General features: G+C 38.8%; 2 protein-coding genes across 2 annotated transcripts in view; one reads left to right on the plus strand and one right to left on the minus strand.

Moving 5' to 3' along the window:
- Window positions 1–2,205, plus strand: part of gabbr1b (gamma-aminobutyric acid (GABA) B receptor, 1b) — a 101,961-nt gene extending 99,756 nt beyond the window's left edge. The window contains 1 exon segment of the mRNA XM_048229246.1: window positions 1–2,205. This exon segment is cut by the window's left edge and continues 717 nt beyond it. The gene's annotated coding sequence lies outside the window, so the exon portion shown is untranslated.
- Window positions 2,206–3,925: 1,720 nt separating this feature from the next.
- On the minus strand, window positions 3,926–5,656 carry tnfa (tumor necrosis factor a (TNF superfamily, member 2)). The gene is made up of 4 exons (XM_048230196.1): window positions 5,480–5,656; window positions 5,214–5,241; window positions 5,009–5,080; window positions 3,926–4,662 (listed from the first exon to the last, which is right to left on the minus strand). Exons 1-4 carry the CDS (start codon window positions 5,654–5,656, stop codon window positions 4,241–4,243), a joined length of 699 nt encoding a protein of 232 aa, XP_048086153.1. The 3' UTR covers window positions 3,926–4,240.
- Between the last annotated feature and the right edge of the window lie 10,287 nt (window positions 5,657–15,943).

Here is a 15,943-nt window from a genome sequence, read left to right on the forward strand (position 1 = left end):
AGGGGGAGACTTAAGGTGGGGGTGAACAGTTGAGTCATTACGAAAGGCTGAGTGATTTTCCATGAAACAAAAAAAAATCCATCTTATGCACTCTACCTGAAAACTCATAGGAGAACCTTTATCTCCCCCTCCTCACCTCACCGAACCACGCTACACCACGCTACACCAATGACCTCTCTGGAGGTCTGAGGGGCTTTCACAACAGATGGTAAACATGATACAGATGAAGATGTAGAATATGCATACCATCTTCAGTATACTGACTTGACTTATCTGACATAAAGTGCAGGAAAACCAATGTTGACTAATGCGTGTGTGTGTGTGTGTGTGTGTGTGTGTGTGTGTGTGTGTGTGTGTGTGTGTTTTGTGTTCAGAAAGGCATAAGTTAACAATCTGGAACGATTTGATGAGTGATTCCATGAAATATGGGCGAAACACAAAAACATATCTGAACCCTCACCTTAGGTGAACCCTTCCTTTTCCCCAACCTGTGTCACTCATTGCTCATCCACTGACAGATCTGGAGGGCTGCATGGTAGAGCCTGTCAGCAGCGCTCTTCTCCTGCTGTGCACCAGGCTCACCAGCTCCCTCTACTGGTACAGAGCCAAGCAGCCGGGCAAGCATCGCTGAGGTCATATTTGAACACTATGAAAGCGGCACGTTTGAATGTGTCTGAATGTGAAATACAGTACTGTGCAAAAGTTCTAGGCACTTGTGAAAAACTGTAATGTGAGGATGCTTTAAAAAATAATTACATAAAAAAATGCAAAGTACAATATAACAAACTTATTTTAATATTTGAATATTTGAGCAACCTCTCTGTTTTGAAAAACATCAGTTGAGGTACACCTGTACAAGCTATTTGGCAGGTAGGTTTTTCTCAAGCATTTTGGAGATATTATCACAGCTCATTAGTGTATTTAGTCTTGATTCTATCTCTATATAATTCCAAATTACACTAATTTCTGCCGTTGATATTTTTCTTACTTTAATGGCCTATAAATGTCTCATTGGAAAACTCAATTGGATGTTTAAAAAATATAAAATACACTAATACATTAAAATACAAAATACATTGGCGCACTAGTGCTATAATAACGACAGAAAACATCTGCTGAAGCAGGCAGTGCAGTACTGCCTGTCCAGTTCAATTGATTCTGCTGATTTCAGTTTACCTTATAGTTCTTGGAAAGGGTGTGTGATGAGTTTGTATTTCTATCTGAATCTCTCTCGCACTCACACCTACACAAATACACAGACACACACACATACACACCGGAAAGTGGTGCAGTGCAGTAGCATTCCGTTGCATAGCGATCCCCTTTCTTATGGCTTTTCCTGCCTCCGATCGAAACTTTCTAAATGAAATCATTGCACCGTAGTGTCACTTTCAAGTTCAAACCGCCGTGGCTTGCGTCTTCCATGTCTGTGCAAGGATGCGTAGATGTCAGTGTTATGTACTGAATATAGGACACAGCGCACAGCAAGACATTTACCGCAAAAAATGGCTTTATTTCATTTTACATTATTGTGATACTGTGTGAATCAACGTGTCAGATACTGTTCAGGTGTCACGTATAACAGCTTCACAGATCCAGCAACTGAACTAGGCAGTGTTTGGTCACTGCTAATTAGAATGAGGTCATAGTCTCGCCTGTGATGGATTTGAGGAACTGAAGGAAATTGTAGGCTGATAAGCAAAGTTTCATAGGAAACACTGAAAGGAAACGAAAGTACTGCCCCCCCACACACACACACACACACACACACTGCAGGGAAAGATAGACAGACTTTGCTCCTTCATTTTGTCTCCTTTATATAATAGAAAAACATATGACCACCATTCTCAAGGAACAGTGGTTGAACAGTAAACTCACCTACAATCATTTTAAGGCATTTTAAACTCTGTGAATATTGGCTCACACACTTGTCTCTGATGATCTTGTTCCGGTTCCTGTTTCTGTTTCTGTCTGATGATAGATATCATTGATGTTTATATGAATAATGACATGCACAATTGTAAATTATATGTCTGTACATGATATGTATTCTTAAACACAGAAGTATAATTGTATTCGCACATGCTATTAAAAAAAAGATATTTATATTGACTGCTTTAGATGTTTAATCTAGAGACGATGTGAAATGTGGTTATTGTAGTTCTGATTTGGTGAATCAATAAACAAGTTGTTTTTTACTGAGAATTCATCACTACTGAATTGCTTTGAATTGAAATGCTTATTGGATGGACAACTGTGCATTTTGGGGGGTTAATGGTATAAGAGCCCCCTATGGTGGTATCCTCCAGTAATGTTTATTTGTTTGTCCATCTGTTATCTTTTTTATGTACATGTGGGAGTTAGGTTGAGTGTGTGTGGGTGATTTGTGGGTGTCGCGGGTGGGGGGTTTGCCCTGAAAAGACCGAGTATCATAAAGAGCCCAAGCGCAGGAGATTGGACTTCCCCCCTCTCAGCCGACCGCAGGCTGCAGATCTGCCTCGAAGGAAACAGTTCAACAAATGGAAACCATCGCAAGCAGGCGTCAGAGAGAGACAGAGGAGATGAAAAACCCACAGTGGCAGGATCGCTCCTCTGGAGCTTGTGGTTGCACAGGTCTCCATGGCAGATCCTTGTCCTGGGGGAGCTTCCCTCTGGGGGGCTGGCAAAGAAGCAAAATTACAGCAAATGGTGCGTTCATGAGCACCTGGGAACTTGGGAAGTGGGAGAATTCTATAGTTTAGCGGGGATATGTCACACCTAAAATTGGAACTTCGGGCTTTGAAGTGGGAGCTTTGTGAGAGCCCCCAGGAGAATGTTTTGACGTCACTCAACAGTGAGAGATAAAAAAAAAATGGACTTGTTACATGCCCAAATAAGTCACTTCATTGTTTGTTTATGCTATACTCAAAAGCACCTTTTACCTTTGAATAACTACAGGATGTTAGCCTTCTGGCTAGCTATCCTATTAACATTAACAATGTCGCCCGTTTGTTGATGTCAAGTGAACACTGTCAGTTCGGAAGTATGGAGTTCCAAAGTGGGGACCCTCTCCGACCCTCCCTCAGCCACATGAACGCACTACAGTAAAAGTCACGTCTAACATCACATGATGCTGTTCATCACAGAACTACAGGCCAAGCACACATGATGATTGAGTAACATGACTTGAGTAACATGATCTTATGTGTGTGTGTGTGTGTGTGTGGTGGGGGGAAGTGTACCTCTGGAGGAGGTGGAGGAACTATACTGGTCATGAGTTTCAATAGGCCCCTGTTCTGCCACTGTATTAATAAGTCTGTGGGTGGGTGGGGGTCCTGTGATTACTTATGAGCAAGACAATGTATTCAGGTCTGGAAAGTTAGGCAATTACTTTCTCTCCCAGCTTGCATTAGGGGGAGTCCCTGTTTCTGTGGTTCGACACAGGGTATTCCAATAAGCAAAAATAGTTCTTGCTTAGATTTAGGCCTAGTATACCTCCATGCACTCCAGACTGATGTTGAAGGAAATTATTTGAAAGCAATTTGTCTGATAGACTGACAGGATAGACTTGATGACCTGTTACACAAAGCAGTTGTGAAGGAAGATTGTGTGTTTATGTAAGTGTCTGTGTCAGGGTCCTGTTAGCCCTAATATTTATTCCCTTATAATGACTGGCACACAATACAGTATTCCTTACTTTCCTTACTATGTGAGTGTCAACAAGTTTAAAAGCATCTGACAAATGCAGTGAAGTTAAATTTCATACATGTTTTATTTAAATAAATAAATAATTATAAAACCCTTCCAATAAATATAAATATAAATACAATCAATAAACACAAATACAAATACATAAATAAAATACATAATTAAAATAAATAATAATGTCAGCTCAATAAAAATACATTCATTACAGCTTTGTTTTTTGTTCTTGGAACATTGTCTGTAGTCTTATGTAGTGGTCAACAGTGATCACCGACATCACTTCATGTTTCTGTAAATACAGTAAATATGCAAATACTGCACAGATACATCAAGATGTATAAGTATACATATAACATACATAAGTATACATTTCAAATGAAATAGATCATGATCCAGCATGATCTCAATGTAGAACTCTACAATGGAGTGAACATTGTTTTAACATAAAACAAGTGTATTCTTAAAGACAACTTCACACATTGCTCTCCTTCTATTCTCGCCTTAGACATCGTTCAAAAACACATACATTCACACACACACACACACACACACTGACTTAGAGAGCAAACACTCCAAAGAAGGTCTTCCCAGCAGATTCTTCCACGAAGGGCATGGGCCCCGTCGTGGTGCTCAAAAGGTCACCCTCCTCCAGGCTGAAGACGGCTCCCAGGTTGATGGCACCATACCAGTGGTCATTGCTAGCCCCCTGGCAGCTGGAGCGCATTGTATTCAGCAGTGTATGCTCTCCCTCAAACACCTTCGACTTGCGCCGGACCGCATGGCTCGGGTGCTCATGGTCAGTGGTGCTGCCACAGTCGACGTCGAAGGACACTTGGCTATAGACAAAGTACAAGCCCTTCTTGGGAATGACAATCTCATTGTCCACCAGTTTCAGGCCCCCATGATGGAATGCATGGTCAACGTCGTCCTTCCATTGCACCTCGTTTGCATCTTCACCTGTCTCGAGCTTGGTATCTCCTGCAAGAGGAAGAGAGAAGGGATTAGTTTGTATCTTCCTTTACTAAGCAACATCCCAGTAACACCTGCTGGACTGTAAACCGTCTTCTCAAACCATCCATCCATCTAACCAAGTCTAGTCCTGCTGAGGTTGCAGTGGTAATATTCAAAGTCTCGTGTAGTGGTTAACTGTCTAATTACTGTCTGATCTTCACAGGTCTCCTTGAACTATTGTCACATTTAGATTTACAAAAGTGAGACAAAATTTGGACATGACGCCAGAGGAGTGACTGTACAGAAACCGTGTTGCCTAGATGCCCTAAGCAGGCCAAACACACCACCCTCTACACACCACTAAAGCACTCACCTTCTAAATGAATGGCTATTTGGCTGGTCCCCGTGTGCCTTTTAGAGAGTTGCCTCAAAGTGTGGCCTAGAACTGTGGAAGAGAGAGAGGGAGACATTTTAGGGACACGGAAGCTGTCCAGAACACAGGGGCAATAGAACACAATGACAGCAGCTTCAAAAAAAAAAAACAGGTCAGGAAACCACAGAGGAGAAACACAACTCACCTTCACTTCCCTGTGTGACATTTTGTTTCTGTTTTGACGACAATGTAGAGAAAGAGAGAAAAGAGAGATCAATTTAAACATCATGCATGGTTGTGTTTATTTCAATTCATCCTGAATTCTATTTGCCCACTTTACGGGACATAAGCATAAGCATAAGCATAAATACCTGCTATCATATTTGTTCCATCATTATTTATTCTACATCATTGTGTCATCACACGTCTTCATGCTCTCAGGCATGTGTGTTTGTATGTTGGGAGGCTCACCTGGTTGTGGATTGTGAAGAAGATAGCAGAAGCAGCACACAGTCCTATGGCCAGTAGAGCCAAACCAATCTTCCAGCCCCTGAGGGTCGTGGAGGCACCCATCTTCGTCTGCTCCTCCATGGCTTCAACTCCCGGCTGCCCAATTTCCAGATCAGCGCTCTTCCAGTCCTGTGCCATTCTTTCACCGCTGTAGTTTCTTAGCTGGAGCTTGAAGTAGATAATTTATGATTTGATTGTCAGAGGGCTCTGAGCTGTTCTGGTTTTGGTGTGTCGGCCAGTGTGTTTTATATTCTCTGCCCGGTAGGGGAAACTCCAGTGATGTCACAGAGTCAGTACTGAAGAGTGAGTGAGAAGGCGTAGGGGAAACCATGAAGTTTTCAAGCAGAAACACGCATGCGTGCAGTGCCTTGCACTCACACAGATACAGACACAGACACACGCCCACAAATCCTGATCACGCTCATACACGTAGTGAACTTCTCCCTTTGAAAGAGTGCACTGATATGGAAAAATTGTCTTGGTTTCCCTTGGGCTTTCCTTTCATTGTTCATCCAAGACTAAAAAGAAAAGTGCAATTTTGGTTTGTTGTTGGGGTTGATGGGGTTTTCTTATTTCAAGTTTCTGAGATCTTATTATAGATTGTGGTTTTTCTGTTTCATTTATTTGACTGTCAATATTTGACTCCCATTTAACCCAGTAGTAATGATTATCCATACACCAGACCAGCTCTTGCAGCAGACTTCAAGAGATCATGATGAGTCTTTCAGGAAACATCTTCCAAGTCCATCTGCTTTAAAATGGTTGCCATTCACTTTAGGTGCGTGAATCATTAATCAGGTCCAGATCAATTATACAGTATGAAAATTTTGCTCAGATGATGATGATGATATCTTCGCCACATTTTAAAATCCCATATCCAAAATCACATAACCAAGACCTGAAATAATTTTGCAAGTGACATCACTCCTGGCTCATCCCTCCTGTTTTTTTATTATTATTTTTTTTGTGGAGCTTCCGCCTCCATTCTAAATATAGGCTAAACGAATCATTGCATCACCCATCAATTGGTCACCACTCCTTTCTTTCTTTCAAATGTTTGGAGTTAAAATTATGTTTTCAACTGTCTTATCTCAAAATGAATTAGCCTACTAACCATCCATTAATTAGAAACACAAGTCATGTTTTACATTGATATGCATTTATAGTTTCACTTTAATGTGACAGCCTCTCTCAAAGGGGACTGGCGGGACAGTAATTGAATATCATTACCTGACTCAATGTTGTGGGTTTTGTTGTGTGTTATAGTGTGAATCAGTGTATTGTGAAACTTTTAAACGATGTTGGGCTCTGACAAAGTATGTGCTCATATATGATGTGTTTCTTTTGAATACTCTACAGTATTATTCCACATATCCATGCACTCCTTTTGTCAAACTTCTTCCTCCTCAGTTCCATGGATTTTTATTTAGCTCTTGTTTGTGTTTTTTCAGTTCTCTCTCTCTATCACACACACACACACACACACACACACACACACACACACACACACACACACACACACACACACACACACAGTACAATTAATTTATTTGGAATGACCAATACTGATTACAACAATACAGCATTCCTATTAATTAGTATTAATAAAGAGCCCATTTATGTCTCACACAGCATCACAAACACTGTGCAAGTACCGCCTTCTCTATATATGCAGACTGCCTATGATAGCTGACACAGAGCAGTATTTGCTTAGATTTCTTCTTGTTAAGTCCAGCGATTTGCAATCCTCTAACACACCACGTGTCTAAGGCTACCATAAATAAGTACAACCAGTTTTGTGCTATAACCACCTGCTGAAAGAGCATGAGTTAATGGCTGGTATTTTAACATTTTTTATGAGAAACACAGGTCCATGTACATGTCAAAGCAACAATTCACTTCCAGAATCACTCACACACACACACACACACACACACACACACACAATCTCTCACCAAAGCCTGACCTCAGACCATGACTATGACTAATGTATGAATTGCACTAATTCCCTGATGATAAGTAACCATAAAAGGATGCATGCACTGTAATGTTGCCATTCCACACTAAATGTTCAGATATGTAAATCTACTCAAGTAATATTCAGAAACTTGACTATGGTGTCCAAAGAGAATGCTGTCTTGCATGCTTGTCAAAAACATACTGCAGACATAGATAATCAATTGAAATCACAATTAGATTATATCAATGTGCAAAAACAGTTGTAAAATATATGAACCATGTTAAGGAAGGTATAGGAAAACCATCGTTGAACCATGGAAGTGCTAGATTCCACTAGTGACCACAGCGAGGAGTTGGTGGAGCAGATGTAGTAGCAGATGGAAGGCTTTCTCGTGTGGTTAACACTCCTTCTGATTACGCGCAGAGGGAAAAAATGAACATCCTCACACTACTTGTGTCAGGTCCCCTTCTGTGACTTTTGAATGAATTACTACTAGTACTGCCGCTGGTAGCAGTAATACTAACTCTCATGATTAAAAAAACAATAAAATATGCATAACTTTTTTTATGATAACATTAAACTAACTTGTCTTGTGGGCTAACTGTACAACATCTTCTTTACATTTTACACAGTGATTTACAATGTAGGTAGCAGACCTATCGGTGCACACTCCCTTGTGTACACATAACCATGACGACCATGATTGTATTCTACTTATTGAACCTACCCGTATTCTGACCATTAGCAATAAAACATATATGTAACAATAACCTTATTAACATGGGATTAACAACAGTCATGTATGTCCACAGTACCACTAAAAATGTTTACAATGTCAGTAGACGGTGCCTTTAAATGTTTAGTCAACCTATAGCTCCGCCACTCAGTTTTCCCACGTGCTCTCCTGTCCTATACGCTCCTGTCCTATGCTGTACATTATCCGGTTCTGTGTTGCTGTCCAGTTGATGCTCATCTACGTGACGATGACTATACGTAGATATATTCACTATACATCATATCATACTTTAACTAAATTGTCACTCCTTATACTATCAAACGCTTGCATGTTTGCCCTTTTATTTTTTGGTGATTGTATGGCATATCATTGTATGGCATATCATTGGTGATTGTTGGCATAAGAGAACAAGAAATGATGTGGACCTTAAATTAAAATAGCAAAAGATCAAAAAGCTTTCCACAACAAGTAATTACATTATTCATGTTCTGTATATTTACACTTATTAATGCATGTTTAGATTAATAATTACATTTATTTATTTATCATTTATTAATTTATATAGTTAAAATGTATCCATAAATGGCAGCCCTGAATTTCATATAGTGGTATATATGCCACTCATTTCACACTCTTGGCTGTTTCCCCTCAGCTTTAAAATGGCACAGAGAGTAAATGATTAACTCACAATGATTAACTCAGTGAATAAGATTATGAGAAGGGAATCTTTCAGTGAAGACATTTTGTGGGGTTTATCCACCTACAGTGTGTATGTCTGTGTTTGTGTGTGTGCTTGCGGGTATGTGTGTGTGTGTGTGTGTGTATGTGTGTGTGTGTGTGTTTGCATGTGTGTGTGTATGTCTGTGTGTGTGTGTGTGTGTGTGTGTGTGTGTGTGTGTGTGTGTGTGTGTGTGTGTGTGTGTGTGTGTGTGCGTGCGTGGCGTGCGTGTGCATGTGCATGTGCATGTGCTTATGTGTCTATGTGCTTGCACAGTTTCATTGTGTGTGCCTGTGAGAGATGTGTGCTGAGATTGTAATGGGTTACCGTAACTTTTTTTTTCGCACATAAGGGTTGTATTAATGTAACAATATAATTCTTACTATACATTTTTTATATATTTTTTATTAATCTTGGCACAAGAGTAGTATTCACATTTTACCTATAGGCAATCAAAAAGACATGCTAGATTTGAGGACATAACTTCAAACACATTATAGTCACAACATATAATAGTATAGTAATAATATCATTCTAATCTTACCACAACTAATATGATATTTATTGCAACAACAATCTGTTCAAGCAGTAAATAACTACTTAAGTATATATAGCTGTATATGTATTAATTGCTTTCATTTTCTGTCATGTGGATGGAATGGTATTTAAAAGTATTATTTAATTGCCAGTGGGCTGGGTAGGTGTGTATTGGGTTAAAGGCCCACCGGGGTTTCTATATTCCACCGACGTGTGGCTGGCTGGAAACAGCTCAATACTACAGAAAAGCCAAATATGTCAGTCCAGTTGTTTGGTCTGAGGCTCACCACATGAAACAGAGCAGCGGTGGAAAAAAGTAACAGCATTTGACATGAAATGAACAAAAGAAGTGAGACCTTAAGTGAAAGTAAGGCAGTGAAGCGAAGATGTATTAAAACAAACACACAGGTGGGGAACCCCAAACACAGAGATACAGAGGTGTATTCTTCATCTCACATGAGCGACACACTCTCTCCTTTCAGTACACTGTTACCACTCATAACTAACACTTAGAAGTGGGAATTCTCATCCAAGAAGGTCATGACCTGAGAATGCATTGTTGCAACAATTCACTTCCAGAATCACTCACACACACACACACACACACACACACACACACAATCTCTCACCAAAGCCTGACCTCAGACCATGACTATGACTAATGTATGAATTGCACTAATTCCTGATGATAAGTAACCATAAAAGGATGCATGCACTGTAATGTTGCCATTCCACACTAAATGTTCAGATATGTAAATCTACTCAAGTAATATTCAGAAACTTGACTATGGTGTCCAAAGAGAATGCTGTCTTGCATGCTTACCAAAAACATACTGCAGACATAGATAATCAATTGAAATCACAATTAGATTATATCAATGTGCAAAAACAGTTGTAAAATATATGAACCATGTTAAGGAAGGTATAGGAAAACCATCGTTGAACCATGGAAGTGCTAGATTCCACTAGTGACCACAGCGAGGAGTTGGTGGAGCAGATGTAGTAGCAGATGGAAGGCTTTCTCGTGTGGTTAACACTCCTTCTGATTACGCGCAGAGGGAAAAAATGAACATCCTCACACTACTTGTGTCAGGTCCCCTTCTGTGACTTTTGAATGAATTACTACTAGTACTGCCGCTGGTAGCAGTAATACTAACTCTCATGATTAAAAAAACAATAAAATATGCATAACTTTTTTTATGATAACATTAAACTAACTTGTCTTGTGGGCTAACTGTACAACATCTTCTTTACATTTTACACAGTGATTTACAATGTAGGTAGCAGACCTATCGGTGCACACTCCCTTTGTGTACACATAACCATGACGACCATGATTGTATTCTCTACTTATTGAACCTACCCGTATTCTGACCATTAGCAATAAAACATATATGTAACAATAACCTTATTAACATGGGATTAACAACAGTCATGTATGTCCACAGTACCACTAAAAATGTTTACAATGTCAGTAGACGGTGCCTTTAAATGTTTAGTCAACCTATAGCTCCGCCCACTCAGTTTTCCCACGCTCTCCTGTCCTATAACGCCTCCTGTCCTATGCTGTACATTATCCGGTTCTGTGTTGCTGTCCAGTTGATGCTCATCTACGTGACGATGACTATAATGTAGATATATTCACTATACATCATATCATACTTTAACTAAATTGTCACTCCTTATACTATCAAACGCTTGCATGTTTGTTCTTTTTATTTTTTTGTGATTGTATGGCATATCATTGTATGGCATATCATTGGTGATTGTTGGCATAAGAGAACAAGAAATGATGTGGACCTTAAATTAAAATAGCAAAAGATCAAAAAGCTTTCCACAACAAGTAATTACATTATTCATGTTCTGTATATTTACACTTATTAATGCATGTTTAGATTAATAATTACATTTATTTATTTATCATTTATTAATTTATATAGTTAAAATGTATCCATAAATGGCAGCCCTGAATTTCATATAGTGGTATATATGCCACTCATTTCACACTCTTGCCCGTTTCCCTCGCTGCTTAAAATAGCACAGAGAGTAAATGATTAACTCACAATGATTAACTCAGTGAATAAGATTCTGAGAAGGGAATCTTTCAGTGAGACATTTTTGTGGGGTTTATCCACCTACAGTGTGTATGTCTGTGTTTGTGTGTGTGCTTGGCGGTATGTGTGTGTGTGTGTGTGTATGTTTGTGTGTGTGTGTTTTGCATGTGTGTGTGTATGTCTGTGTGTGTGTGTGTGTGTGTGTGTGTGTGTGTGTGTGTGTGTGTGTGTGTGTGTGTGTGTGTGTGTGTGTGTGTGCGCGCGCGTGCGTGTGCATGTGCATGTGCTTATGTGTCTATGTGCTTGCACAGTTTCATTGTGTGTGCCTGTGAGAGATGTGCGCTGAGATTGTAATGGGTTACCGTGAACTTTTTTTTTTTCGCGACATAAGGGTTGTATTAATGTAACAATATAATTCTTACTATACATTTTTTATATATTTTTTATTAATCTTGGCACAAGAGTAGTATTCACATTTTACCTATAGGCAATCAAAAAGACATGCTAGATTTGAGGACATAACTTCAAACACATTATAGTCACAACATATAATAGTATAGTAATAATATCATTCTAATCTTACCACAACTAATATGATATTTATTGCAACAACAATCTGTTCAAGCAGTAAATAACTACTTAAGTATATATAGCTGTATATGTATTAATTGCTTTCATTTTCTGTCATGTGGATGGAATGGTATTTAAAAGTATTATTTAATTGCCAGTGGGCTGGGTAGGTGTGTATTGGGTTAAAGGCCCACCGGGTTTTATATTCCACCGACGCAGTGGCTGGCTGGAAACAGCTCAATACTACAGAAAAGCCAAATATGTCAGTCCAGTTGTTTGGTCTGAGGCTCACCACATGAAACAGAGCAGCTGTGGAAAAAAAGTAACAGCATTTGACATGAAATGAACAAAAGAAGTGAGACCTTATGAAAGTAGGTCAGAACGAAGATGATGTGTAAAACAAACACACAGGTGGGGGAACCCCCAAACACAGAGATACAGAGGTGTATTCTTCATCTCACATGAGCGACACACTCTCTCCTTTCAGTACACTGTTACCACTCATAACTAACACTTAGAAGTGGGAATTCTCATCCAAGAAGGTCATGACCTGAGAATGCATTGTTGCAAACAATTCACTTCCAGAATCACTCACACACACACACACACACACACACACACACACACACACACACACAATCTCTCACCAAAGCCTGACCTCAGACCATGACTATGACTAATGTATGAATTGCACTAATTCCCTGATGATAAGTAACCATAAAAGGATGCATGCACTGTAATGTTGCCATTCCACACTAAATGTTCAGATATGTAAATCTACTCAAGTAATATTCAGAAACTTGACTATGGTGTCCAAAGAGAATGCTGTCTTGCATGCTTGTCAAAAACATACTGCAGACATAGATAATCAATTGAAATCACAATTAGATTATATCAATGTGCAAAAACAGTTGTAAAATATATGAACCATGTTAAGGAAGGTATAGGAAAACCATCGTTGAACCATGGAAGTGCTAGATTCCACTAGTGACCACAGCGAGGAGTTGGTGGAGCAGATGTAGTAGCAGATGGAAGGCTTTCTCGTGTGGTTAACACTCCTTCTGATTACGCGCAGAGGGAAAAAATGAACATCCTCACACTACTTGTGTCAGGTCCCCTTCTGTGACTTTTGAATGAATTACTACTAGTACTGCCGCTGGTAGCAGTAATACTAACTCTCATGATTAAAAAAAACAATAAAATATGCATAACTTTTTTTATGATAACATTAAACTAACTTTGTCTTGTGGGCTAACTGTACAACATCTTTTTTTACATTTTACACAGTGATTTACAATGTAGGTAGTAGACCCATCGGTGCACACTCCTTGTGTACACATAACCATGACGACCATGATTGTATTCTACTTATTGAACCTACCCGTATTCTGACCATTAGCAATAAAACATATATGTAAATAATAACCTTATTAACATGGGATTAACAACAGTCATGTATGTCCACAGTACCACTAAAAAAATGTTTACAATGTCAGTAGACGGTGCCTTTAAATGTTTAGTCAACCTATAGCTCCGCCACTCAGTTTTCCCCATCGCGCTCCTGTCCTATACGCTCCTGTCCTATGCTGTACATTATCCGGTTCTGTGTTGCTGTCCAGTTGATGCTCATCTACGTGACGATGACTATAATGTAGATATATTCACTATACATCATATCATACTTTAACTAAATTGTCACTCCTTATACTATCAAACGCTTGCATGTTTGCCCTTTTATTTTTTGGTGATTGTATGGCATATCATTGTATGGGCATATCATTGGTGATTGTTGGCATAAGAGAACAAGAAATGATGTGGACCTTAAATTAAAATAGCAAAAGATCAAAAGCTTTCCACAACAAGTAATTACATTATTCATGTTCTGTATATTTACACTTATTAATGCATGTTTAGATTAATAATTACATTTATTTATTTATCATTTATTAATTTATATAGTTAAAATGTATCCATAAATGGCAGCCCTGAATTTCATATAGTGGTATATATGCCACTCATTTCACACTCTTGTCCGTTTCCCTGCCGTTTAAAATAGCACAGAGAGTAAATGATTAACTCCACAATGATTAACTCAGTGAATAAGATTCTGAGAAGGGAATCTTTCAGTGAGACATTTTTGTGGGGTTTATCCACCTACAGTGTGTATGTCTGTGTTTGTGTGTGTGCTTGCGGGTATGGTGTGTGTGTGTGTGTGTGTGTGTGTGTGTGTGTGTGTTTGCATGTGTGTGTGTATGTCTGTGTGTGTGTGTGTGTGTGTGTGTGTGTGTGTGTGTGTGTGTGTGTGTGTGTGTGTGTGTGTGTGCATGTGCATGTGCATGTGCTTATGTGTCTATGTGCTTGCACAGTTTCATTGTGTGTGCCTGTGAGAGATGTGTGCTGAGATTGTAATGGGTTACCGTAACTTTTTTTTTCGCACATAAGGGTTGTATTAATGTAACAATATAATTCTTACTATACATTTTTTATATATTTTTTATTAATCTTGGCACAAGAGTAGTATTCACATTTTACCTATAGGCAATCAAAAAGACATGCTAGATTTGAGGACATAACTTCAAACACATTATAGTCACAACATATAATAGTATAGTAATAATATCATTCTAATCTTACCACAACTAATATGATATTTATTGCAACAACAATCTGTTCAAGCAGTAAATAACTACTTAAGTATATATAGCTGTATATGTATTAATTGCTTTCATTTTCTGTCATGTGGATGGAATGGTATTTAAAAGTATTATTTAATTGCCAGTGGGCTGGGTAGGTGTGTATTGGGTTAAAGGCCCACCGGGGTTTCTATATTCCACCGACGTGTGGCTGGCTGGAAACAGCTCAATACTACAGAAAAGCCAAATATGTCAGTCCAGTTGTTTGGTCTGAGGCTCACCACATGAAACAGAGCAGCGGTGGAAAAAAGTAACAGCATTTGACATGAAATGAACAAAAGAAGTGAGACCTTAAGTGAAAGTAGGCCGTGAACGAAGATGTGCGTAAAACAAACACACAGGTGGGGGAACCCCCAAACACAGAGATACAGAGGTGTATTCTTCATCTCACATGAGCGACACACTCTCTCCTTTCAGTACACTGTTACCACTCATAACTAACACTTAGAAGTGGGAATTCTCATCCAAGAAGGTCATGACCTGAGAATGCATTGTTGGAGGATGGGGATCATTTCAGCCTCAACATTAACTCTTCTGTGGGAGTTTTTTGCATACAATGCACATTTTACTGTCCATAATTTGGTAACCACTTTAGTTTAGGGAACGCATGTTAAATACATTTATCTTGGTCTTGGTCTAAAGGTTACTGGTATATAGTATAGAGGAAATTATACAGCTTTGGAATCCTAATACACAGCCTGAATATGTGACAGAGTGACATACTAGTTACATATTTAGACAATATATTAGAAGGCTGTAAAGTTTCTATTTTGATCCATATATGTATCAATCACCTTAAATCAAGGTCAACTGCTTATTACAGAATACATCACCTTACAAAGAATACATCACCTTTTCAGTAAGAATAAGAAACAGTTGAATAAATACCTAATAAAGCTGTAATTACGCTTAATAGAGACGTTATTGAGCACTTATTCATATACACATACGTACACATATGTATTTGTTAGCCATTAGTTCTGTATTAATGGCTAACATGTTCCCTAAACTAAAGTGTTACCAGTCATTTTCACTTTATATCTCCAAAATGAAAATGGATATATGTCATTGACCATTAACATGTTTGTGACCCGTTCGACATGTTCTATACTAAAAGAAGGTCCCTGACCTTTTGGAAGACGTCTCAGTGACTGTTC

This window comes from Alosa alosa, chromosome 20 (assembly GCF_017589495.1).
Source record: "Alosa alosa isolate M-15738 ecotype Scorff River chromosome 20, AALO_Geno_1.1, whole genome shotgun sequence".
Lineage (NCBI taxonomy): Eukaryota > Metazoa > Chordata > Actinopteri > Clupeiformes > Clupeidae > Alosa > Alosa alosa.

Bases quoted from the DNA above. Each gene is read 5' to 3' on its own strand.
- tnfa (XM_048230196.1), bottom strand. From the start codon at position 5,656: ATGGCACAGGACTGGAAGAGCGCTGATCTGGAAATTGGGCAGCCGGGA. The intron at 5,242-5,479 runs GTGAGCCTCCCA...TCGTCAAAACAG, and splicing joins TCTTCACAATCCACAACCAG to AAACAAAATGTCACACAGGG. The intron at 5,081-5,213 runs GTGAGTTGTGTT...TCTCTTCCACAG, and splicing joins TGTCACACAGGGAAGTGAAG to TTCTAGGCCACACTTTGAGG.